Below are 26,191 nucleotides of genomic sequence, written 5' to 3'. Positions count from 1 at the left end.
GGCGGCGGCGCTGCGGGAGGAGGCCTGGCCGGGCAGCGCAGCGGCGGCGGCGGCTCGGCGGGGCTCGGCACGGCTCGGCGGGGCTCGGCGGGGCTCTGCGCCGGGCCCGCAGCGGCCCAGGTAACCGGGACAGCGGGACGGCGGCACGGCGGGACGGCGGCACCGCCGGGACCCCGGCACCGGCACCGCCGGCCCGGCCCGACTCCGCTCGGGCGCGCTCGCGTCCGCTCGGCTGCGTTCGGTTCAGTTCGGGGGATGCGTTCGGCACGGCTCGGCTCCGTTCGGTTCGGTCCAGCCCCGTCCGGTTCGGTTCGGGTGGTGCCTTCGGAAGGGCTCGGGCCCGTCCGGAGGGGGTTCGGGTTCCTCCGCGGGGGTTCGGGTCCCTGCGGCTGAGGTTCGGGTGCCCCCGGCCGAGGTTCGGCTCCCTCCGGCGCACTTCGGCTGCCTCCGGCGGGGTTCGGCGGGGCTCGGCCCGGGCCGGCGCGGCCCCGGTGCGTCCGCCGTCCCGGGCCCGCGGCAGGAAAACACGGCAGGGCCGGGCCCGCCGGGCCCCCCCGGCCCCGCGCCGCCCCCGCCCGACCCGGCCCCGCTCGGCCCGGCCGTGCGAGCGGGGGTGGCCGCGCGGCCCGGCCGGCCCGGCCCCCGCGGCGCCGCCGTGTCCTTGAGCGCGGCGCGGGCGGCTGAAGGGCAGCGGGGCCCGGTGGCACCGCCGGCTGTCCCCCCGGTCCCCTCCCGGCCCGCGGTGTCACCGCCGTGTGCCCCCCGGGGAGACGCGGGGCCGCGGCCGCCCGTGCCCTGCCCGCGGCGGGGCCGCCCGGGGGAGCGGCCGGGCCGGGCCGGCCCTGCCCGAACTTGGGGGATTTTGCACCAAAAATCCCCCCGGGGGAGGCGCCGCGGCGCGGGGCCCGCGGGCGGGGGCGGCCGGGCCGGGCCGGGCCGGGCCTGCCGGGGCCGGGGGCTGCCCGGCCTGCCCGCTCTGCTGCCCCGCTGGGCCCGGCTCCTTCCCCCTTCCCTCTCTCCTCCGCTTCCCTCTCCCCTTCTCCGCTTCCCTCTCCCTCTTCCCTTCCCTCTCCCCTTCCCTCTCTCCTTCTCCCCTTCCCTCTCCCCTTCCCTCTCCCCTTCCCTCTGGGGGAGCACTCGATGCTCTGTTTCCCCTGCATCTCCCCCTTCCCACTCACTGCCCACTTCCTCATCACTTCCCCCTTCCTGCTCATTTCCCTCTCACTTCCCCCTTCCTGCTCATTTTCCCCTTCTCTTGCCCTCTCACTTCCCCCTTCCTGATGATTTTCCCTCTCACTTCCCCCTTCCCGCTCATTTCCCCCTTCCCTCTCACTTCCCCCTTCCTGTTCATTTTCCCTTTCCATCTCACTCCCCTGCCCCTCTGGCTTCCCATCCCACTCTTCCTTCCCCTTCCCCATCATTTCCCCTTTCCTTTCTGCTCTCCCTTTCCCTTTTTGCTCTCCCCTTCCTTCTTGCCTCTCGCCCTTCCCACTCTCTTCCCCCTTCCCTTCCCACTCCCTCCCCACTTCCCTTCCCACTTCCCCGCTGTCTCCCTCCCCCTCACTTCCCCTCTCCCCTCCCTCCCTCCTCCGTCCCCCTCTCCCTTTCCTCCCACCGCCGTTTCCTCCCCCCGCTTCGCTTTCCGGGGTGTTTCGCCTGCGCAAACCTGTGGCCAAATGAGATTTTCCTCCGAGCTCGCTTCCTCTTTCTGCCTTGCTGCCCTTTGTGTGACGTCGCCGGTGTCACCGCGGCACCGGCCGAGTTCCGTGCTGGCCGCCACACCGGGCGGCCACATCCCGTGGTGGCCGTGACCCCCGGGAGCCCCGGCTGGGGGTGGCACCGGGCCCGGCAGCCCCGGCGGCTCCGGCCCCTGTGCTGAGTCAGCTCCAAACTTCCCGGTGGAGCAGTTCGGTGACACCGAGCAGCTTTGGTGACACCGAGCAGCTTTGCTCCCTCGAGGAATGGTGCCATGGCGGTGCCCAGGGGCAGGCCCGGCGTGTCCCGGTGTGTCCCGGTGTGTCCCGGTGTATCCCGGTGTCCCCCGCTGACCCTGGCTGTCCGTGTCCCTGCCCTCCGGTGGCAGCTCCGCTGTGCCCCCGGCCCCGCGCCGTGCCACGGCAGCCGCTCGCAGACCCTCGGGCAGTGGTTTTGGTGCAGGAAGTTTTATTTTGGCACATCCCAGTTTCATTTTGGCCCATCCCGGTTGTGTTTTGGCACCTCCCGGTTGTGTTTTGGCCCATCCCGGTTGTGTTTTGGCACATCCCAGTTTTATTTTGGCACCTCCCGGTTGTGTTTTGGCCCATCCCGGTTGTGTTTTGGCCCATCCCGGCTGTGTTTTGGCACACACCCGCCCTGCCCCACGCCTCCCCACGGCTGTGCCCCGGCAGGCCGCGGTGCCCGGGGCGGTGTGTGGGCCGGCAGGTGCCGCGGGAGCGTGCCAGGCACGCGTGTGCCACGGGGGCTCCGGGACGGCCTGGGTGTGCGGGATGGCTCCGGGGCCTGGCAGGGTTTGAGTTTGGGTTTGGGTTTGGGTTTCGGTTTGGGTTTGGGTTTGGTGGGATGGCTCCGGGGCCTGGCAGGGTTTGGGTTTGGGTTTGGGTTTAGTGGGATGGCTCCAGGGCCTGGATTGGCTTTGGCTTTGGCTTTGGCTTTGGCTTTGGCTTTGGCTTTGGTGGGATGGCTCCAGGGCCTGGGATGGGTTTGGATCTGGGTTTGGGTTTGGCTTTGGTGGGATGGCTCCAGGGCCTGGATTGGGTTTGGATTTGCTGGGATGGCTCCAGGCCCCGGCAGGGTTTAGGTTTGCTGGGATGGCTCCAGGGCCTGGATTGGGTTTGGATCTGGGTTTGGGTTTGGTGGGATGGCTCCAGGGCCTGGGATGGGTTTGGATCTGGGTTTGGGTTTGGGTTTGGTGGGATGGCTCCAGGCCACGGCAGGGTTTGGGTTTGATAGGATGGCTCAAGCCCTGGGATGGGTTTGGTGGGATGGGTTTGGGTTTGGGTTTGGGTTTGGTGGGATGGCTCCAGGGCCTGGATTGGGTTTGGGTTTGGATCTGGCTGTGCTGGGATGGCTCTGAGGCCTGGCAGGGTTTGGGTTTGGGTTTGGTGGGATGGCTCCAGCCCCGCTCAGTTTCCCTCCCAGCGCAGGAGGAGCCCCTGGGAGGCTCCACTCCCCGGCTCTGCCCCATGCTCTGCCCCAGCTCTGCCCCATGCTCTGCCCCATGTTCTGCCCCATGCTCTGCCCCAGTGCTGCCCCAGTGCTGCCCCATGCTCTGCCCCATGCTCTGCCCCGTCCTCTGCCCCAGCTCTGCCCCAGGTCTGCCCCGGTGCCCGCCCCACGTGTGCCGGTGCTGTCGGGCCCGTTCCCAGCTCCCAGCTCCCAGCTCCCAGCTCCCAGCTCCCAGCCCATCCTGCCCTGCTGAGCTCGGCTCCCGCTCGGCTCCCAGCCCTGCCCCAGGCTCCCCGGGGCTCTGCTCATCCCCGGTAACGGAGCGCCTGCAGCTCCCGGTGCTCCCGGCGGGGCCTTCCCGCCCCTGCGGGGTCCCCTGGCTCCATCCACACTGTCCCACCCGCAGGGCTGGCCACGGGGGTGCCACACACCTCACTGTCCCATCCCACCCCTGAATACCCCATAGCACCCTGTAACAACCCATAACACCCCATAACATCCCATCCCATCCCACCCCATAACAACCCATAACATCCCATCCCACCCCTGCGGGGTCCCCTGGCTCCATCCACACTGTCCCACCTGCAGGGCTGGCCGCAGGGGTGCCACACACCTCACTGTCCCATCCCACCCCTCAACACCCCATAACACCCCGTAACAACCCATAACATCCCATCCTACCTCGTAACAACCCATAACATCCCATAACAACCCATAGCACCCCGTAACACCCCATAACAACCCATAATAGCCCATAACACCTCATAACATCCCATAACACCCCATCCCACCCCATAACACCCCATAACATCCCATAGCACCCCGTAACACCCCATAACAACCCACAACATCCCATCCCACCCCTGAACACCCCATAACATCCTATAACACCCCATAACACCCCATAACATCCCATAACAACCCATAGCACCCCGTAACACCCCATAACAACCCATAACATCCCATCCCACCCCTAAACACCCCATAACACCCCATAACATCCTATAACACCCCATCCCACCCCATCCCACCCTGTAACACCCCATAACATCCCATCCCACCCTATAACACCCCATAACACCCCATCCCACCCCATAACATCCCATCCCACCCCATAACACCCCATCCCAGCCCACCCCAGCCCACCCCAGCCCGTGCCCTGCGCAGGTCGGTGCTGCTCTGGCTGTGGGGCCGTGCCTGCCTTTGGCTGTGGGGTGCAGCAGGGCCGGGCCTGGGCCTGGGGGACCCTGGGGATTGTTCATGGGGGGTGGGATTGTTCATGGGGGGTGGGATTTGCTCTTTGGGGTGCCGTGGGGTGCTGGGGATTGTTCATGGGGGGCTGGGATTGTTCATGGGGGGTGGGATTTGCTCTTTGGGGTGCCATGGGGTGCTGGGATTGTTCATGGGGTGCCCTGGGGTGCTGTGGTGCCCTGGAGTGCAGGAAATCACACTCTGGGGTGCTTTGGGGTGCTGGGATTGTTCATGGGGGCTGGGATTTGCTCTTTGGGGTGCCTGGGGTGCTGGGATTGTTCATGGGGTGCTGTGATTCGCTCTTTGGGGTGCTGTGGTGCCCTGGAGTGCAGGAATCACTCTCCAGGGTGCTGTGCATCACTCCCAGGGGTGCTGTGGGGTGCAGGAATCACTCCCAGGGCTGCCATGGGGTGCAGTGACTCCATCCTTGGGTGCCATGGGGTGCAGGAATCACTCCCAGGGGTGCCATGGGGTGCAGTGACTCCATCCTTGGGGTGCCATGGGGTGCCATGGGGTGCAGGAATCACTCCCAGGGGTGCCATGGGGTGCAGTGACTCCATCCTTGGGGTGCCATGGGGTGCCATGGGGTGCAGGAATCACTCCCAGGGGTGCCATGGGGTGCAGTGACTCCATCCTTGGGGTGCCATGGGGTGCAGGAATCACTCCCAGGGCTGCCATGGGGTGCAGGAATCACTCCCTGGGGTGCAGGGGTGCCACAGGATGCAGTGACTCCATCCTGGGCTGCCATGGGGTGCAGTGACTCCATCCTTGGGGTGCACCACGGGTCTGTCTCAGTGCTGCTGAGCGCCCCAGGGTCCCCCCTCCGGGCCAGGTGTGTTTTTAGGATGGCCCCAGGGTCCCCCCTCCGGGCCAGGTGTGTTTTTAGGATGGCCCCAGGGTCCCCCCTGCGGGCCAGGTGTGTTTTTAGGATGGCCCCAGGGTCCCCCCTCCGGGCCAGGTGTGTTTTTAGGATGGCCCCAGGGTCCCCCCTGCGGGCCAGGTGTGTTTTTAGGATGGCCCCAGGGTCCCCCCTCCGGGCCAGGTGTGTTTTTAGGATGGCCCCAGGGTCCCCCCTCCGGGCCAGGTGTGTTTTTAGGATGGCCCCAGGGTCCCCCCTCCGGGCCAGGTGTGTTTTTAGGATGGCCCCAGGGTCCCCCCTCCGGGCCAGGTGTGTTTTTAGGATGGCCCCAGCTCTCGCTGGCGCTTTGCCCCCCGAGGCTCCCGGAGCTGCGGCACGCGTGGCCAGGCGCTCCTCCCGCAGGGGCCGAATGTTTCACCCTAAATTACAGCCCCGGAGCTGAGGTCAGGGCCGCCGTGCTTTGGGCACAGCCATCTGTCGGAGGCGAAACTGCGTAGCCCGGGGACGCCCACCCTGTCCCTGCCCCCCCGGCAGCAGCTCCCACGCCGAGGGGGGCTCGGGGGTGACTCAGGGGCTGGGGGGCGCAGAGGCTGGGGGTGACTCACGGCCGCCGCTCCTGTCCCCTCTGAGTCAATCGCGGAGCCGTTCCGTGATGCTGGGAAGGAGGAGGAGGAGAAGGAGGAGGAGGAGGAGGAGGAGGAGCGCGGCGGTGGCAGTGACTCAAAGTGACAACAACAATAATAATACGCTGCGGCACTTGTCACGGGAGAGGCGCTTGGACGGGGTCCCTCGTGCGTCCCCACGGCCGCCGGCGCACGGGGGACCCCGGCCAAGGCGGGGGTGTCACCGCCGCTCGCGGGGTCACCTCGGGACGGGCCGGGGGGGCACTGCGGTGACGGGATCCCACCGGCACGGGGGGCTGCGGGGGACCCCGCTCGCCGTCACCTAAAATGGCCGGTTAGGTCCCTGCAGGCTCCCGGCTGCGGCACGGCACCGCCGAGGTCCCTAAATATATATAAAAAAAAGGAAAGAAAAAAAAGGGAAAAAAAAAAAAAAAGGCGGGATTTCGGGTGGGTTTTCCATTTTCGTGCCGGTGGCTGCCGCGTGTCTCGCCCAGCCGGCGCAGGTAACCTACTTCGGAACGCCTCTGCCGCCGCGGCGAGCGTGACTCGCCGCTCCTGCCGTGCGGGAGCGGCACCGCCGGGGCCCCCGGGCAGCGCCGGCACCGGGGACGCAGCCGGCCGCGGACGGGGGCCGCCGGCCGGTACCGGAGCGCCGGGCCGGCTCCGTGACCGCCGCCGAGCCCAGCGGCGGCCGGGGGATGCCGCCGAGGACGGTACCGGCGGCCTGAGCGAGGGCACGGTGCCGAGCCCCCCGTCCCGTCCCGTCCCGTCCCGTCCCGTCCCGCAGCGGCGCGGCGGGCGAGCGCAGCCGGTAAGAGCGCGGGGAGCGGGGCCGGTAGCGCTGCCCGGTCCCGCACGGCCCCTCCGGGATGGGGCGGGCAGCGGGAGGCGGCCGGGCCGCGGCGGCTCCCCGGCTTTGTTCGGCGGCCGGGGCTGCCGCGGGGTTTGTGCGCAGAACAACTATTTTTAGAGCGTTCGGAGACCATGTTGGCTGGAAGCGAATCAAAGCCGCGAACAGCGCCAAGCGGGCTCGGCCGCCGCCGCACCGGCGGTCGGGGGGGGGGAACTCAGCCGCCCCCCGGGGCTGCCGGGGGTCCCCGCTGCCGTGGGGGGCCGGGGGCTGCGGGCGGTGCCGGCGGCACGGCGGAGACCCCCGGCTGCGGGACCCCCGAGGCGCCTCCGGGCGCGGGGGATCCCCCGAGGTGCCCGGTGCAGCCGCGGTGTCCCCGGTGCTTCCCGCTGCACGTGTCTGGCCGTGCCGTGCCGTGCCGTGCCGTGCCGTGCCGTGCCGTGCCGTGCCGTGCCGTGCCGTGCCCGCCCCGGGGCCGTGCCGAGGCGCGGCGGGAGCGGGGTCCCGGGGGGGTTCGGGGATGGTGGGGGGTTCCGGCAGTGGCACCCCGGAAGGCGACTCGAGGGGGAACGGGGCCGGGGTGCCGTGCCGTGCCGTGCCGTGCCGTGCCGTGCCGTGGGGCTGGTGGCACAGCCGCTGGCAGGGGGGCCAGTAGCAGCGGCGGGGGCTGCGGGGGGTGCGGGGTGCCAGCCCCGGGCCCTCACCGACGGCATCCCGGTGCCCGGGGGCCAAGTGCCCGGCCGAGCGTGCCCGTGGAGAGCTGGCGTGGGGGGCACCCTGTGCCGCCAAGGGGACGGGCCGGGGCTTCCCGGGGCCTCCCCGGCTGCTGCGGGAAGGGGCCGGGGAGTTCCTCCCCAGCCGGCACAGGGCTGTGCCTGGCGTACAGCGGGCACCCCACAGCCCCGGTCTGGTACTCTGCACCCCCAGGTCCCACACCCCTCACCCCAACCCTCCACCCCCAGCCTGCACCCACCCCCCACTCCCCCTGCCCACGTCCTCCCCCCAGCCCAGCCCAGCCCAGCCCAGCCCGCGAGAGGGGCCGTTCCGGAGGCGCTGGGGCAGGGGGGCTGAGCTCCCCCATCTGCCCCCCAGCCCCCGGCCCAGCACCCCGAATCCCGGGGCTCCCCGCGCCTGTGTCGGGGGGCGGCTGCACCCCCCGGCCCCCCAGCAGCCCCCGCCGCTCCGGCCGCGGGCCGGGGGGATGCCTTGGGCTGGGAGCGGTGCCGAGAGCGGCGTCCTGCCTGCCCCGGCCCCCCCGAGCCCCCGCCCGAGCCCCCCGCCCGCCGCTGGGAACGGCTGCGGCTGGAAAGCTCTAGAAACAAATTGCAGCTCCGGTGCCAAAGGCAACAGCAGCCCCGGCCATGGCGAATGCAGCGTTTGCCATAGCAACAGGTGCCGGCTGGCGCCTCCCCCCCGGCCCCCCGCAGCCGGCCCCCGGCCCCCCGCGGGCAGCACCCCGCACCCGGGACCCCGCACCCCGCGCCCCGCACCCCGTCCCGCGCAGCCGGCACCCCCAGACCCCACAGCCAGCATCCCCCAGCTCCCTGCAGCCGGCACACACAGCCTGCAACCCCCCGGGCCCCCAGCCAGCACCGGCCCCCCCAGTCCCGCACCCCTGGCACCCCACACCCTACAGGGGATGGTCCTGCCGGCCCCAGCACCCTGCACATCCTACACGGGGCAGACCCTCTGCCTGGTACCCCACAGTGTGCACTCTGCACCCCAAACCCTGCCCTGTGCGCCTGCAGCGTGTCCTGCACCCCACACACCCTGCACCCCACAGCCCTGCACCCCAAACCCTGCCCTGTGCCCCTGCAGCGTGTCCTGCACCCCACACACCCCAAACCCCACACACCCTGCACCCCAAACCCTGCCCTGTGCCCCTGCAGCATGTCCTGCACCCCACAGCCCTGCTGCCGCCACCCCCTGCACCCCACAAAATGCGCCCTGCACCCCTCGTACCCCACACTGCACACCCCCCTCCGTGCACCTCACAAGGTGCACGATGCGCCCCAAAACCTGCACTGGGCACCCCGTGCTGTGCAAAGGGCACCCCACACTGTGCACCCGTCACCCTGCACCCCACAGCAGGGACACTGTGCCCCACAGCTGCACCCTGTGGGCTCCCCATGCCTCACACCGTGCCCCCTGTGCCCCAAACCGCTCCACACCTGCACCCCGTGCTGTGCACCCCTCACCCACACCCTGCACTGACACTGCACCCCACACCGTGCACCCCCTGCTCACCCCTCACCCACACCCTGCACTGACACTGCACCCCACACCGTGCACCCCCTGCTCACCCCACACCCTGCACCCCCTGCTCACCCCTCACCACCCACCCTGCACTGACACTGCACCCCACACCGTGCACCCCATGCTGTGTGCCCCTCACCCACACCCCGCACTGACACTGCCCCCCACACCGTGCACCCCCTGCTCACCCCACACCCTGCACTGCCCCCCACACCGTGCACCCCATGCTCACCCCTCACCCACACCCTCTGTGCACCCCCTGTTCCCCCCGCACCCTGACCCTCTCCCCGCACCCCCTGTTCCCTCCTCACCCCGACCCTCTCCCCGCACCCCCTGTTCCCTCCTCACCCCGACCCTCTCCCCGCACCCCCTGTTCCCCCCGCACCCTGACCCTCTCCCCGCACCCCCTGTTCCCCCGCACCCTGACCCTCTCCCCGCACCCCCTGTTCCCTCCTCACCCCGACCCTCTCCCCGCAGCCCCGCAGCCCTGGCCGGGCCGGGGTCGCGCCCGCGGCGCTGGCGGGGCAGGAGCGCAGCCCTGCCCGGCCGAGTCAAGGCTGTGGCACGTTAATAATTGCCGGGGCTGGGGCCGGGCCGGGGGCGGCGGGGCGGGAGCCCCCCCTGACCCGCGTCCCTCTGCGCTTCCCGCAGGGCCAGCAGGATCCAGGCAGCGGCGGGGGACGGCTCCCGGACCCCTCCTCGGCGCAGCGGGCTCCGCTCAGGTGCTGAGAGGCGGCGGCCCCCGGCCCCACCATGCCGTCCAGCGGGAGCCTGGACGCCGGCAGCCCCGCGCCCAGCCGCGAGGCGCTCGACACGCACAAGGTACGGCCCGGGGCTGCGGGGGCCCGGCCCGTCCCGGGGGAGCCCGGCACGTCCCGGGGGGCTCCAGGGCTCGGCTCCTTCCCGGCCGGCGGGAGAAGGGGGCGCGGGGCCCCCGGTGCCCCGGGGCGGAGGGGACGGCGCGGGGCGGGGGGAGCGGGAGAGGCCTGAGCCGCGGGCGGGATTAGCGCGGATTGAGCTATTCCTGGCGCTGGGCAGCGCGGGGAGTGGATGGGACAGAGATCTGATGTCACCTCCCGGCTGCGGGTAGAGCTGGGCCAAGGCGGCTGGCGGGGTGGGGGTGTCCCCAAGCGGGCTGTGTCCCCCAGGATGGGGGATGTCCTAGCCCCGGAGGGGGTGCTGGGGTCATGCCCTGTGCCAGGCCGGATGCGTGGTGGCCTGTAACGCTCGTGCCGGCCCTGCTCCCCCCTCGGGGGGTCCCACCTGTTCCGGGGGTCCCTGCACCTCCTCCATGTGTGACACCGGGCTCAGGGGGGACACCTCGGCCAAGTACATGCCGGTGCCAGGGCTGGCAAGGCCGTGGCTCTTCCTGTGGGGCAGTGTCCATCAGCGCAGGGCAGGGCTGGTCAGGGCGTGGGCCCCGGGGCTGCGGCCAGCTGGACACCGTCCCACTGCGGGCACGGCCAGGTCGGGGTCATCCCGGTTCCTGCTGGCCGGCTGGGTCACGCTGCTCTCACACGGTGATGCTCCCCATCCTCCAGCCATTGCTCCCGGCGGGGCTGGCCGGTGTGACCGCTGGGATGTGTCCGTGTGTCCCCTGGGATGTGTCCGTGTGTCCCCTGGGATGTGTCCGTGTGTTCCCTGGGATGTGCCCGTGTGTCCCTTAGGATGTGTCCGTGTATCCCCTGGGATGTGTCCGTGTGTCCCCTGGGATGTGTCCGTGTATCCCCTGGGATGTGTCCGTGTGTCCCTTAGGATGTGTCCGTGTGTCCCCTGGGATGCGTCCGTGTGTTCCCTGGGATGTGTCCGTGTGTCCCTTAGGATGTGTCCGTGTGTCCCCTGGGATGTGTCCGTGTGTCCCCTGGGATGTGTCCGTGTGTCCCCTGGGATGTGCCCGGCACGTTTTTGGCGCAGCTGGGGCACGGGGAAGCCGGGGGTGGGTCGGTCTTGCCCTTCAGTGTTGCCGGCAGGAGCCAGGAGCAGGGTGGATGCAGAGCCCCCGTGCTTTGAGGCGGTTCTGGGGGCACGGAGGGCACAGGGCAGAGCTGGGGCAGTGCCCGCTGCAGCCCGGTGCCCCCGGGAGCAGGGCAGAGCCGGGGCAGTGCCCGCTGCAGCCCGGTGCCCCCGGGAGCAGGGCAGAGCCGGGGCAGTGCCCGCTGCAGCCCGGTACCCCCGGGAGCAGGGCAGAGCCGGGGCAGTGCCCGCTGCAGCCCGGTGCCCCCGGGAGCAGGGCAGAGCCGGGGCAGTGCCCACTGCAGCCCGGTACCCATGGGCACAGGGCAGAGCCGGGGCAGTGCCCGCTGCAGCCCGGTACCCCCGGGAGCATGGCAGAGCCGGGGCAGTGCCCGCTGCAGCCCGGTGCCCCCGGGCCGTGGCACTGCCCGGCGCTGGCAGCAGCGCTCGGCCGGGCGCTGTCCCGGGCTGACCCCGTGGGATGCGGCGTCGCCTCCCCCGCGGCCACGCGCCGAGGTCACCGTGCCGAGGGCGGCCGCTGCCCGCGGGGCCGGCGCGGCCGAGCCTCCCCCGGCGCCTCCGGCGCGGCGGGGCGGCCGGTGCCGGTGGCTCCCGGCGGGGCCGAGCCCCGCTCCCAGCCGGGGCAGGTCTGCGCTGCCGGGACCCCGGGGGCCGCGGGCCGGACCGTGCCGGCGGTACCGCGGAGCGGGGCCGGTACCGGGGAGCGGCGCCGGTACCGCGGAGCGGAGCTGGAGGCGCAGCCAGCACTGCGTCATGCCGCAGCTCGGCCGCGGTTCCCTCCGGGCTGTTGCTTGGCAGCGGAGCAGGAGCGGCACCGGGGACGTGCCACGGAGCCCCGCGCTCCGGGGGACGGGCGCGGGTGATGGATGGGCGATGACTCAGCTCCCGCGGGATGATGCGGGCGGCGAGGGGCTGCGGCACCGGCTCCCCTGCCGGGATGGGGGCACGGAGCCCCCTCTGCCAGCCCTGCTGCCGCCAGGGCTGCAGCCCCACTCCTGCCCTGCTTTTGGGGTCCCTGCTGTGCCCCCGGGAGGGTTCCCTGTCCTGATAGGCGCTGGGAGCATCTCCCTGGTTCTACGGCAGGGACCCTGCTGTCCCCTCACGGTGGCAGCCCTCGAGCCAGCTCTGCCCCTCCAGCTTTTCACTCTGGGGTCCCCCTAGCCTCTCTGGGTGCCCCCCAGCTGCATCCTCTCCTGGCCATGGGAGGCCTGGCTACCACCTGGTGCACATGACACCCCCAAATCTTTCATGTACATCCACTAAATGCTGCCAGGGCCTGGATGAGGCCAGGGAGGGACAACTGGCTGGGGCAGTGCCAGCAGCCAGGGTAGCCCTGGGGCAAAGGGACAGGTGCCAGGGTCTCCCTGGGGCAGGCCTGCACCCCTGGGTGCTGCCCTGGCCTTGCAGCACAGCGAGGCACAGGGGGCCTGTGGGGCAGGGACCCCAGAATCCCCTCAGGGACTTCTGCACAAGGGTGCTGCTGAATCTGGGATCCTGACATCGTCCTTGGACCTGTCCCAAAAGTTTCCAGCAGGATGCCATGTGGAATGGGGCCCGGCCCTGGCGGAGGCCCTGCGTGCTGCGGTGTCTCCTGTCCTCATTCAGTGCTGGCAGTGCCAGCAGGTGCCAGGGCTGGGGGGGTCCCCACGTGGGGCTGGGTGGTCCCCACAGGGCTGGGGGGGTCTGTGCACGGGCTGGAGGCTGCTCAGCCCCACAGGCAGGCGAGTGGGGCTGGGACAAGCACGGTTCTGGAGGGACACCATGGGCCTGGGACAGACCTACGTGCACCAGGACCCGGCAGGGCAGCAAGGTGCACAGGGCAGGCAGCTGAGCCTGGGCTGGTGGCACAGAGGGAGCTGGTCTGGGGACCACGGCTGGGGCACCACGGCAGCGCGACACCGTGGCAGCGGGGCACCGGAGCCGTGGGAAACCGCGGCCGTGGGGCACAGCGCGTCCCAGTGCCGTGGGATGTTCGTGCCGGACCCCCGGGGATGTTCCAGATGCATCCCGAGGGCGCGGCTGCCCAGCTCGGGGGCGCAGGGCAGGAATGCGGCGGCGCCGCGGTGCGGGGCCGCCCGGCTGCAGCTGCCTGCCGGCGCTGTCTGCCTGCCAGCCCCATCCCCTCCCTGGCCTCTCCCTCACCAGCCCCCCGCCGGCCTCTCCTCCTTCCCCCGCTTCCCCTCCGCGGCCTCTTCCTGCTTGGCTGCTGCCGCCGGGATCTTCTGGGGCTCAGGTGAAACCCACCCCGCGCCCTGCCCGTGCCCCCCCTTGCCCGCCCTGTGCCCCCCGGTGCCGCGGTGCCCGCAGCGGGGACGGGGCCCCGGTGCTGGCGGCTGCCGGGGCACGGGAGCCACGGGAGCAGGTTCCCTTCCCGGGGCCGCCTTCCTGCTGTGCCGCCATGCTGGCACATGCGTGCTGGGCCACCGCGCCAGGGACGGGCACGGGGCACTGCCAGCTGCTCTGGGGCACGGCGGGGTCCCCAAAGAGGGCGGCTGCCCGCTCCCGGGGTGCCCGGCTCCTGCTGCTGGCCCTCGTCCCCAGGGAGCCTCGTGGCTGCCCGCAGGCCCGTCCCGTGGGGTGCCCACAGGGCCCTGGCTGCCTTCTGTGGCACGGGGTTTGGGGGGTGGCAGCAGTGGCACCTGTCCTGAGCCAGCCGCGGCACGGTGGCACAGGGCAGGAGGGTCACCCGCCGAGGCTGTGCCGCAGCCCAAGCGTGGCAGGAGCCACTGTCACCCTTCCGAGCGCCCCGGTGCTGCTGGTGCAGCCCCTGTCACCCTTCCGAGCGCCCCGGTGCTGCTGGTGCAGCCACTGTCACCCTTCCGAGCGCCCCGGTGCTGCTGGCCCAGCGATGCTCCCCGCTGGCTGGGCAGGTGCCCCTGGTCCCCCCGCGGTGCCCGCCGTGCCCGTGACCCCGTGCCCAGCCCGGCTGCCCGGCGGTGTAACCGTCCTGTCTGTGTCCGGCTCGCAGGGGGAAGAGGAGCCCGAGGAGAACCCGAGCAAGGAGGAGAAGCAGGAGCCGGGCACGCCCATGAGGAAAGCCGGGCGGCCCGGGAGGAAGCGCAAGCATGCCCAGGTGAGCCGGCACGGCGCCAGGTGGGGGGCAGTGGGTGTCCCCCCGCGGGGCTGTCCTGCTTTGGGGACAGGGCTCAGCTGCTGGCGTGCCACGGGCTGGCCTGGCTGCCCCGTGTGCCGGGCTGCTGAGGCAGAGGAGCCCCCAGAGGGGCTGTCCCTCCCCTCCTGGCCCTCAGCCACCCCTCCTGTGCCCCGGGTGGCTCTGCTCCACCCTGCACTCACTCCCTGCCTGGGTGGCTCTGACCCTGCTCCCCCACCCTGGGGCTGCTGGGCCCAGGCAGCAGAGCCCCCTGAGGGTCTCCCCAGCTCCTGCCCACGGGTGATGCCCACCCAGCACTCCGGGCTCGCTCAGCCCTTGCTGGGCCACCGTGCCTGCCAGGGCCAGCTGGGAGTCACGGGGTGCTCAGGGCTTTTGGGGTGTGCTGGGACAGGGCCCCAGGGGCTGAGGACACTCGTGGCTCGTCCCTTCCAGGCTGTGGTGTGTCCCAGTGCCACTGGGGAGCCACCTCCCTGCAGGGTGGCACCTGGCTGCTGCCACAGTGAATTTGGTGTGAGGGGAGGAGCAGGTTCCTCTGCTGCTGAAGGCCCAGAGGGAAGGTGCCCTCGGGTTCCAGGCTCAGACAGTGTCCCCAGTCCTCATTCCCACAGGAGGGGACAGGGGAGTGACAAACAGGCCCAGGGTGATGAGTGGGCCAGGGGAATGAGCAGGGCCTGGGGGACAAACAGAACTGAGGTACCTCCACCCTTAGAAAGCTGCAAATCCTTTTAGGAAAAGTTTCTGGCAGCCAAAAGGGTTCATCCTGTGCTGGGACACTTCAGGTCCAAGCTGCCTGTCCCGACAGTCCCTGATCCCTGCCGTGCCTGTCCCTGGTCCCTGATCCCTGCCATGCCTGTCCCTGGTCCCTGATCCCTGCCATGCGGTGCCAGGTCACGGCACAGCCGTGTGTCACAGTGTCACCCGGGGTGGGGCTGTGCGGGCTGGCCGGCTCAGCCGGCGGTGGCCCCGGGCCGGGGGAACGTGCCGGCCGGGAGAGCCGCTGCTGGAAGAACAATGCTGGCACGGGAGCAAGCGGAGAGCTGCGCAGGAGCAGCGGGGCCTGGCATTCAGCAGGGCTCCGGCCAGCACGGCCCCAGCGCCCCCGGCACGATGGAGGAGCGGCAGCAAGGCCAGGGCAGCGGGCACATCCTGCCCCGAGCGGGGCAGTGCCCGTCCCGGTGTGCTCCGGCACTGCCGCCTGTGCCACGGCTGGGCCAGGGCTGGGCCAGGGCTGGGGCTGGTGCTGGTGCTGGTGCTGGTGCTGGTGCCAGAGCTGGTGCCGGTGCTGGTGCTGGTGCCGGTGCTGGTGCTGGTGCTGGTGCCGGTGCCAGAGCTGGTGCCGGTGATGGTGCCAGTGATGGTGCCGGTGCCAGAGCTGGTGCCAGTGCCAGAGCGGGTGCTGGTACCAAAGCCGGTGCTGGTGCTGGTGCTGGTACCAAAGCTGGTGCTGGTACCTAAGCTGGTGCCAGTGCTGGTGTTGGTGCTGGTGCTGGTACCAAAGCTGGTACCAAAGCTGGTACTGGAGCTGGTACCAAAGTGCTGGTGCTGGTTCTGGTGCTGGTGCTGGTGCTGGTGCTGGTACCAAAGCTGCTGCTAGTGCTGGTTCTGGTGCTGGTGCTGGTTCTGGTGCTGGTGCTGGTACCAAAGCTGGTGCTGGTTCTGGTGCCAAAGCTGGTGCTGGTGCTGGTGCTGGTTCTGGTTCTGGTTCTGGTTCTGGTGCTGGTGCTGGTTCTGGTGCTGGTTCTGGTTCTGGTTCTGGTGCTGGTGCTGGTTCTGGTGCTGGTTCTGGTGCCGAAGCTGGTACCAAAGCTGGTGCTGATTCTGCTGCTGGTGCCGGTACCAAAGCTGGTGCTGGTTCTGGTGCTGGTTCTGCTGCTGGTGCCGGTACCAAAGCTGGTGCTGGTGCTGGTGCTGGTTCTGGTACTGGTACCAAAGCCGGCGCTGGTGCCGGTGCCAGCCCTTTGCCAGCAGCTGCAGTGCCAGGAGGGCAGAGCTGGCCGGGCCAGGGGAGCCCCCGCTGACAGAGCCACTCACATCTGCTCCCTGTCCCCGCTGTGCCAGGGGCTCCGGGGCAGGCCCAGGGCAGCTGGCTCTGCCGAGGGCACCAGGCCGGCCCTGGGGGTCCCTGCACCTGTGCCCAGGTGGGCAGGTGGGCCAGAGGGGCCCTGTCCTGGTCAGGGGTGCGAGAGGGCGCGGGGTGCCAGAGGGGGGCTGGCTGGGCACGGGGTGCCAGAGGGGGGCTGGCTGGGCACAGCCCCGTGGGGACGGGTGTCACGGTGTGGGTGAGCTGTGCCAGGCTGTCCTGTGGTGCGCCGTGCCATGCTGAGCCGTGCTGAGCCATGCCATGGCTCCAGGACCAGCGTCCCCGGTGCCAGCTGTGCCTGGCAGAGGGACACCCCTCAGCAGGGTGGCTCTGCAGGTGACAGGGGCACCTTCCCTGCGGTGGGGTGGGCACGAGAGTCCCCAGCCCCAAGTGCCACCCCCCGTCATCCCGTTGGGGAGCGTCCCCGGTGTCGCCCTGTGTCCCCAGGGCACGGGGCCGTGCGGAGCAGCCTCCTTGGCGGGGCCCAGCGGAGGGGAGGGAGCAGGAGAAAGGCAGACCTTGTTCCCAGCGCCCGGCGGCCGCAGGAAGCGCCGGCTGGGGGGGCAGGAAGGCTCTGGGGACGGGGACAGGGACGGGCAGGGGACAGGCCACCACCGGGTGGCTCCTGGCGAGCTGGGGTCCGGTCCTGGCGCATAGGGGAGCTGGGTGCCAGGCTTGGCAGCCGTGCAGGGCTGGCGGTGGGTGTTGGTGGGGGGGACGGATGGGGCGTGCAGGGCGTGCTGGGTGGGCCGTGTGTCCCTGTCCTGGCAGGGGACACCGTGCCTGTCCTGCCCCAGCGTGCCAGGACCCTCCTCCCCAGCACGGCTCCTCGGCAGCACCGCGGCCCCGGCCTTGTGCACCCGGTCCTGGTGCCACTGCCAAAGCCTGGCAGCACCCAGGGGAGCCTGGGCCATGTGTGCCCAGCACCCAGGGGACACCGTGCCGTGTGTGCCCAGCACCCAGGGGACACCGTGCCCTGTGTGCCCAGCACCCAGGGGACACCGTGCTGTGTGTGCCCAGCACCCAAGGGACACCATGCCGTGTGTGCCCAGCACCCAGGGGACACTGTCCCATGTGTGTGCCCAGCACCCAGGGGAGCCCGTGCCGTGTGTGCCCAGCACCCAGGGGACACCGTGCTGTGTGCCCAGCACCCAGGGGACACCGTGCCCTGTGTGCCCAGCACCCAGGGGAGCCTGTGCCATGTGTGCCCAGCACCCAGGGGAGCCTGGGCCATGTGTGCCCAGCACCCACGGGACACCGTGCCATGTGTGCCCAGCACCCAGGGGAGCCTGTGCCATGTGTGCCCAGCACCCAGGGGACACCGTGCCCTGTGTGCCCAGCACCCAGGGGAGCCTGGGCATGTGTGCCCAGCACCCAGGGGACACCGTGCCGTGTGTGCCCAGCACCCAGGGGACACCGTGCCATGTGTGCCCAGCACCCAGGGGAGCCTGGGCCATGTGTGCCCAGCACCCAGGGGACACTGTGCCATGTGTGTGCCCAGCACCCCACACCAGCTGAGCCCCCTGGGCCTGTCCCAGCAAGGGGCTGGGCTGCGCTCCCACAGCCCCCTGAACCCCACAGCCCCGCTCAACCCCGCAGCCCCCTGAACCCCACAGACCCCCTGAACCCCACAGCCCCTCAAACCCCACAGCCCATCAAACCCCATAGTCCCCCCAAGCCCCACAGCCCGTCAAACCCCACAGCCCCCCCGAGCCCCACAGCCCCCTGAACCCCACAGCCTGCCTGAACCCCACAGCCCCCTGAGCCCCACAGCCCCCCATAACCCCACAGCCCCCCGAGCCCCACAGCCCCCCCGAGTGTCCCAAGCCCCGCTCCTGCCCCGGAGCACAGCGCCGGCCTTCCCGTTTCCTCCCGTTTCCTCCCCGGCCCCAGCGATTGTTCTCGCACGGATGCGGCCCCGGAGCGGCGGGAGCGGGGCCAGGGCCGCCGGGACCCCTCAGCTGTGTCGGGGTGACACCCGGGGGTGCGGTGGTGTCCTGGTCTGGGACCTGTCCTGGTTTGGGCCCTGTCCTTGCTGTGGGACTGGCAGGGACTTTGCTCCCTGGTGTCCACCTTGCCCCGTTTCCAGCTCCCTGCGCTGCTCCTGGGCCACGCTGTGGTGTCCCTGCTGTCCCTGCTGTCCCCCCAGCCGTGCTGTCCCTGCTGTCCCTGCTGTCCCTGCTGTCCCTGCTGTCCCCCCCATCCGTGCTGTCCCTGCTGTCCCTGCTGTCCCTGCTGTCCCTGCTGTCCCCCCAGCCGTGGTGTCCCTGCTGTCCCTGCTGTCCCCCCAGCCGTGGTGGCTTTCTGGCCCTCCTGGGCTCTGCATCCCCGGGCCAGGCACGCCAAGGCCTGGCCTTTGGCCTCTGAAAGCCCAGCTGTGCCCTGTTCATGGCCTGGGACAGCACCCCCTGATCCTCAGCACCCCCAAACCCAGCACCCCCTGATCCCCGGTACCCCCTGATCCTCAGCACCCCCAAACCTAGCATCCCACTGATCCCCAGCACCCCCCAAACCCAGCACCCCCTGATCCCTGGCACCCCCCAATCCCCAGCACCCCCAAACCCAGCACCCTCTGATCCCCAGCTCCCCCTGATCCCCAGCACCCCCAAACCCAGCACCCCCCAATCCCCAGCACCCCCAAACCCCGGCAACCCCAAACCCAGCCCCCCCTGATCCCCAGCTCACCCTGATCCCCGGCACCCCAAAACCCAGCACCCCCTGATCCCCAGCACCCCCTGATCCCCAGCTCCCCCCAAACCCAGCACACCCAATCCCCAGCCCCCCTGATCCTCAGCACCCCCTGATCCCTGGCACCCCCAAACCCAGCCCCCCGATCCCTTCCCCGCCGGCTGCAGCGGCAGTGGCAGCGCTGGGGCTGCAGGGAGCAGGTGAGGGGTGGCAGTGCCATGGGGGGACAGGCCAGGGGGTCCTGTGCCCCGTGTCACCGGCAGGGACCTCGGGGAGGAGGCGGTGCCTGTCACCTGCCACCCCCTGGAGCCTGTGCCTCGGTGCCAGCGGCACCAAGCAGCGGCACCACCCTGAGCTCACGCCAGGGCCCCCAGCTGGACTGTGTCCCCTGTGTCACCAAACGGGCCATTGTGGCACCTGGAGTTCACTGGGGACAGGCAGGAAGGGTCCACTGCCCACTGTGCCACCCTGGCATCATGCTGTGTCACATGGCATCGTGCTGTGCCACGCTGGCATCGCGCTGTGCCACCCTGGCATGGCACTGTGCCACCTGGCATAACACTGTGCCACCCTGGCATCACACTGTGCCCCCTGTCATCACACCGTGTCACCTGCCATCGTGCTGTGCTGCCCTGGCATCGCACTGTGCCACCCTGGCATCGCGCTGTGCCACCCTGGCATTGTGCTGTGCCACCCTGGCATCACGCCATGTCACCTGGCATCGTGCTGTGCCACCCTGGCATCGTGCTGTGCCACCCTGCCATCACGCTGTGCCACCTGGCATCGCGCTGTGCCACCCTGGGATCATGCTGTGTCACATGGCATCACACTGTGACACCCTGCCACCACGCTGTGCCACCTGGCATCGCGCTGTGCCACCCTGGGATCATGCTGTGTCACATGGCATCACACTGTGACACCCTGCCACCACGCTGTGCCACCCTGGCATGGCGCTGTGCCACCCTGGCGTCACGCTGTGCCACCCTGGCATGACACCGTGTCACCTGGCATCACGCTGTGCCACGCTGGCATCACACTGTGCCACCCTGGCATCATGCTGTGCCACCCTGGCATTGCACTGTGCCCCCTGTCATCACACTGTCACCTGCCATCACGCTGTGCCACCCTGGCATCACGCTGTGCCACCTGGCATTAGGCTGTGCCACCTGGCATCACGCTGTGCCACCCTGGCATCACGCTGTGCCACCCTGGCAGCGCCCTGTGCCACCCTGGCATGACACTGTGCCCCCTGCCATCACGCTGTGCCACCCTGGCAGCGTGCCCTGGCATCACGCTGTGCCACCCCGGCACCCTGCTGTGCTGCGGGAGGACACCGGGGCCACCAGGAGGGAGTGACAGCAGCTCCAGGGTCGGGCTGGGCTGGGCTGGGCTGGGCTGGGCTGGGCTGGGCCTGTCACACACACACACACGTGTCATGTACACACCTGGCACACACACTCAATTGTCACATACACCTGTCTCTCTCTCACACACACACACCTGTCACACACACACCTGTCAGACACACACACACCTGTCACACGCACACACACTTGTCATGTACACACCTGCCACACACACATTTGTCACATACACCTGTCTCTCTCACACACACACACACACCTGGCACACACACACAATTGTCACACACACCTGTCAGACACACACACACACCTGTCACACACACACACACACACACATACCTGTCACACACACACACACACACACCTGTCACACACACATTTGTCACACACACCTGTCACACACACACACACACACACACACCTGTCACACACACACACACACACACACACACACACACACACCTGTCACACACACCTGTCACACACACCCACCTGCACACCTGTGTGTCGTGGGGTTCCCCCAGGGCCCAGCTCTGCGTGTCCCCAACACCCTCCCCTGTCCCATGTGCCAGCGGTGATGGGCCACACCAAGGGCCCCCCTGCTGTCCCCTGCTGTCCCCTGCTGTCCCTCACCCCGGTGCGATGGCACAGGTGTGCCAGGCAGGATGGGCAGTGCCAGTGTCCCCTGTGCCCACAGGCCCTGGACACCTGGGGCACACCCAGCGTGCTGTGCTCTGGATGGCACCGTGACCCCATGTCCTGGTGCCCAGAGGGTTGTGGCACCTGGCTCTGAAAGTGTCCTTCTGCTGTGGTGTCCTGGCCCTGTGTCTGCTCCTGAGGGTGTCACAGCAGCCTGTCCATGTCCCTGTGGTGTCCTATCCCTGTGTCCTGCTCCTGAGGGTGTCACAGCACCATGTCCATGTCCCTGTGTGGGGCCATGTCCCTGTGTCCTGCTCCTGAGGGTGTCACAGCACCATGTCCATGTCCCTGTGGGGCCATGTCCTCATGTCCTGCTCCTGAGGGTGTCACGGCACCATGTCCATGTCCCTGTGGTGTCCTGGCCCTGTGTCCTGCTCCTGAGGGTGTCACAGCAGCATGTCCATGTCCCTGTGGTGTCCATGTCCCTGTGGTGTCCTGTCCCTGTGTCCTGCTCCTGAGGGTGTCACAGCACCATGTCCATGTCCCTGTGGTGTCCTGGCCCTGTGTCCTGCTCCTGAGGGTGTCACAGCACCATGTCCATGTCCTTGTGGGGCCATGTCCCTGTGTCCTGCTCCTGAGCATTCTGTGGCTCCCTGTCCTGATCCTCGTGGTGTGTCACCTTTTGTTATGGTCCTGAGGATGTCACGGCATTGTGTCATTGTCCCAAAGGTGTCTTGTCACTCTGTGCACGTCCTGAGGGCGCGGTGACATTGTGTGACATTGTGTCACGGTCTGAGGGTGTTGCTGCAGTGTCCTGGTCCGTGAGGGTGCCACACACCCCTGTGTGACTGACACTCTTGGGAGTGCCATGCTGGGGTGTCCTGGTCCTCAGGGTGACACAGCAGCGTGTCCTGGTCCCAAGGGTGTCACACCCATGTGTCCTGGCCCTGGGGCTGCTGTGACACCTGTCCTGGTCCCAAGGGTGTCACACCCATGTCTCCTGGCCCTGGGGCTGCTGTGACACCTGTCCTGGTCCCAAGGGTGTCACACCCATGTGTCCTGGCTGCTGTGACACCTGTCCTGGTCCCAAGGGTGTCACACCCATGTCTCCTGGCCCTGGGGCTGCTGTCCTGGTCCCAAGGGTGTGACACCCATGTGTCCTGGCCCTGGGGCTGCTGTGACACCGTGTCATGGTCCCAAGGGTGTCACACCCATGTGTCCTGGCCCTGGGGCTGCTGTGACACCTGTCCTGGTCCCAGGGTCCCCTCGGCAGGCAGCAGCACCTCTCCCACCTGGCGATCCCGAGGTGGGACCGAGGCTTTTCAGCGCAGGGATGTCCTGCTGTCCCCCCCCGTGCCAACACCAACCGCAGCTCTTCCCCCCCTCCCAGCAGGCGGAGAGCAGTGACACCCCCAAGGACACGGCGGCCGTCCCCAAGTGCCCCCCGCCCTGCCCCGAGGCCAGTCCCGCCGAGCCGCTGCCCAACGGGGACGTGGAGGGCGACGCCGAGGAGGCCGGGGCCAGCCCCAAGGGCGGCCGGCCCGAGGAGGACGAGACGGAGAGCCTGGCGGACGGGGAGACGGGCCGGGCGCTGGAGAACGGCCGCTGCACGCCCAAGGAGGGGCTGGACGCCCCGGCCGAGGAGGGCGAGCTGGCCCCTAACGACGCCCAGAAGAAACGCGGCAGGAGGAAACTCCTGGAGGCCACGGAGAAAGGTGAGAGCTCAGCCCTGGGGGCTCCCCGCTCCAGGGCCCGGCCCCCAGGGAGCCCAGGGACCCCCAGCCCCACAGGGACCCCCAGCCCCACAGGGACCCCCAGTCCCACAGGGACCCCCAGCCCCCAGGGACCCCCAGCTCCCAGGGACCCCCAGCTCCCAGGGACCCCCAGCCCCCCAGACACTCAGAGACCCCCAGCCCCACAGGGACCCCCAGCCCCACAGGGACCCCCAGCTCCCAGGGACCCCCAGCCCCACAGGGACCCACATCCCCCCAGGGACCCCCAGCCCCCCAGACACTCAGAGACCCCCCAGCCCCACAGGGACCCCCAGCTCCTCAGAGACTCAGAGACCCCCAGCCCCACAGGGACCCACAGCCCCCAAGGACCCCCAGCCCCCCAGAGACTCAGAGACCCTCAGCCCCACAGGGACCCCCAGCCCCACAGGCACCCCCAGACACTCAGAGACCCCCAGCCCCACAGGGACCCTCAGGGACCCCCAGCCCCACAGGGACTCCCAGCCCCACAGGGACCCCCAGCCCCCAGGGACCCCCAGCCCCCCAGAGACTCAGAGACCCCCAGCCCCCCAGGGACCCTCAGGGACCCCCAGCTCCCAGGGACCCCCAGCCCCACCATCCCGCTCCATGGGGGCTCTGGGCTGGGCAGTGCTGCTGCAGGAGGAGGAGGAGGAGGAGGAAGGGCTCAGCCCCTCCATGCCATGCAGGATTTGGGGTGAGGGGCTGTTCCCACGTGCTCATTCCCCTGCCGGCAGGAACAGGGGTTGGGCTCCTTGCAGAGGATTTCCTCCTTGTGCTCGGTGCCCCGTGGTGCCAGCACGTCCCTGTCCCCCTGTGAGACCCCCCTGGCACCTGTGCCAGCCCTGCCCGAGCTGGGGGTGTGGGGGCCACCGGAGGTGCTGGGCTGGGGGCACCAGGCAGGGCAGAGGGGCCAGCGCCGTGCTGAGGGCTCAGCCCTGCCCAGCTGGGGCACAGCTCAGCACAGGGGGTCCCGGGGGGGCCCAGGGCATTTCTGGGCATGTCAGGGGGTGCCCAGGTAGTGCAGCCACCCTGTAGATCCGGGCCCAGCGCTGGGTGCCCAGGACACCAGGGACAGGGACAGGGACAGGGACAGGGACAGGGACAGGGACAGGGACAGGGACAGGGACAGGCTGGGGACAGCCCCGAGCAGCCTGTGATGCTGCAGGGCTGGAGCGGCTCTGCCGGGGTGAGGCTGAGGGAGCTGCGGCTGCTGAGCCCGGGGATCCCCGGTGTGACACCTGCGGGGAGGGCTGTGCAGGTGAGCCAAGGTGTGACACCTGCGGGGAGGGCTGTGCAGGTGAGCCCCGGTGTGACACCTGCGGGGAGGGCTGTGCAGTTGTGACACCTGCAGGGAGGGCTGTGCAGGTGAGCCAAGGTGTGACAGCTGCGGGGAGGGCTGTGCAGGTGAGCCAAGGTGTGACACCTGCGGGGAGGGCTGTGCGGGTGTGACACCTGCGGGGAGGGCTGTGCAGGTGAGCCCCGGTGTGACACCTGCGGGGAGGGCTGTGCAGGTGAGCCCCGCGATCGCAGGGCACCCCGGGTCAGGAGCAGAGGCCATGGCACGGGCTGGAGCCCAGGTGTTCCTCTGGACCTCGGGACAGCCTTCTCAGCATTCCCAGCTCCAGCACTTGGGCCCTCCTGACTGGAATCATCACAGAGTGACTGTGCCGTGCCGAGCCAGGGAGGGTCGGGATGGACAGGGAGCTGGGATGGGGCTGGAAGGGGCTGGGATGGAGCTCAAGAGGGGGCGATGGCCGGGACAGGCAGGGACGGAGCTGGAATGGGCTGGGATGGCCGGGGCAGGCAGGGATGGAGCTGGCAGAGGGCAGGGATGGCTGGGGCAGGCAGGGATGGAGCTGGCAGAGGGCAGGGATGGCTGGGGCAGGCAGGGATGGAGCTGGCAGAGGGCAGGGATGGCTGGGGCAGGCAGGGATGGAGCTGGCAGAGGGCAGGCATGGCTGGGGCAGGCAGGGATGGAGCTGGCAGAGGCAGGCATGGCGGGATGGATGCATGGATGAGCCGCACGCTGCAGATGCTGCCGCAGTCACGAGGCACAGCCGCGGGAGCGCCGCAGCCGCGCTCGGGGGGAGCGGGGAGCGGGGAGCGGGGGGGCCCCGGCAGCCCGAGGGCAGCCGGACCCGGCTGCGGGTGCGGGCACGGCCGGTGCGGCGTCCGAGCGCTCCCCGGGCCCCGGGGCAGCTGTGAGGCTGCCGGGAGTGGGCTCCATGCCTCCCTCCCTCCATCCCTCCCTCCATCCTTCCCTCCCACACGGAGCCATTTCCAGCGCTCCGGCTGTGCCCGGCCCGGGGTCACCGGCACCTTCCTGCCGGACCCTGCCGGACCCTGCCGGCCCCCGCGGGGATCCCGAGCCCGGGATGAGCCCCTGGAAATCCCCGCCTCGGTCAGTGCCCTCCAGTCCCGGTGACAGAGGGGACCAGCGTCTCAGAACAGGCCAGCCCCCCTCTGCCGTGCCTCAGTTTCCCCCCCCGAGATCCCTGTGGATGAGGATGGGATGCCTGGGCACACCTGGAGTGCACACACGCTGCTCCCCCATGTCCCAAGGTGTCCCCTAGAGTCCCGGGGTCCTGCAGTGTGCCACACCGCCCCGCAATGTCCCCCCTTGTTCCCCCACGTCCCCTGGTGTCCCCCAGCACCCACAGCAGAGCTCTCCTCCTCGGCCCTTGCTGCTTTGGGGGGCTCCAGCTGTCACGGGGGGCTGGATCCCCGTGTGCCAGCTGCAGGGCTCTGTCCCTGTGTCACACAGGGCCGCCCCGGGGGCTGTGCCAGCACGCGGGGTGCCAGCGGTGGGTGGGAGCCCCCCGCTCCCCAGCAGCGCCCCGCTCCCCGGCCGCCCCCGCTCCGCGGCGGTTCTCAGCCCCCGAAACCCTCGGGGTTATTTTTAGCCGCTTTCCTGGCAGCGTCTCGGCAGACCTGCGGCGCGGATGTGCCGAGAGCGAGCACAGGAAGCAGCGGCGGGGCTGCGCCGCTTCCCCTGCCCGCCGGGGGGGTCCCTGCCCCGGACCCCCCAACCCCGCCCGGCAGCGACCCCCGCCCGGCCTGGGGGGCTCTGGGGGGCTCTGGACAGCCTGGCTGGGCCCCCCCTCCCCCCTTGGAGTCCTGGGTGGGGGCTCCATGGCCCCGCGGGGTCCGGGGGTCCCCATCCATCGCCCCGCGGGATCCGGGGGGGGCCCCATCCATCGCCCTGCCGGGTCCCGGCCCCACTGACGGCCGCTCTCTGTTCCCTGTGCAGGCAAGGACGAGAAGGAGGAAAACAACTTCGACAGCCTGAAAATGGAGGCAAGTACGGCCTGGGGCTGGACTCTGCAAGGCTGGGCCCAGGAGATGGCACAGCACACCCAGGAGATGGCACAGCACACCCAGGAAATGGGCACAGCTCACCCAGGAAACGGGCACAGCCCCACAGCACACCCAGGAGATGGGCACAGCTCACCCAGGAGATGGGCACAGCCCCACAGCACACCCAGGAGATGGGCACAGCTCACCCTGGAGATGGGCACAGCCCCAGAGCCCACCCAGGAGAGAGGCACAGCCCCACAGCACACCCAGGAGATGGCACAG

The 26,191-nt window shown here is 69.8% G+C and overlaps 1 protein-coding gene across 2 annotated transcripts in view; it reads left to right on the top strand.

The window, feature by feature from the left end:
• Positions 1-26,191, top strand: part of DNMT3A (DNA methyltransferase 3 alpha) — a 50,242-nt gene continuing 24,051 nt past the window's right edge. Inside the window, exons 1-5 of one of the 2 annotated variants that reach the window (XM_084202817.1) lie at positions 1-120; positions 9,656-9,826; positions 13,947-14,051; positions 22,255-22,576; positions 25,863-25,909. In XM_084202817.1, coding sequence (XP_084058943.1) covers positions 9,758-9,826; positions 13,947-14,051; positions 22,255-22,576; positions 25,863-25,909 — 543 coding nt within the window. In that variant the 5' untranslated portion in view covers positions 1-120; positions 9,656-9,757. Of the gene's footprint in view, positions 121-9,655; positions 9,827-13,946; positions 14,052-22,251; positions 22,577-25,862; positions 25,910-26,191 lie in introns of both variants that reach the window. The other variant, XM_084202816.1, reaches the window with a different exon arrangement.

This window comes from Fringilla coelebs (assembly GCF_963513975.1).
Source record: "Fringilla coelebs genome assembly, chromosome: 3".
Taxonomy (NCBI): Eukaryota; Metazoa; Chordata; class Aves; order Passeriformes; family Fringillidae; genus Fringilla; species Fringilla coelebs.
Note: the sequence above shows the minus strand (reverse complement) of the source record. Positions and strands in the feature narration are given on the sequence as shown.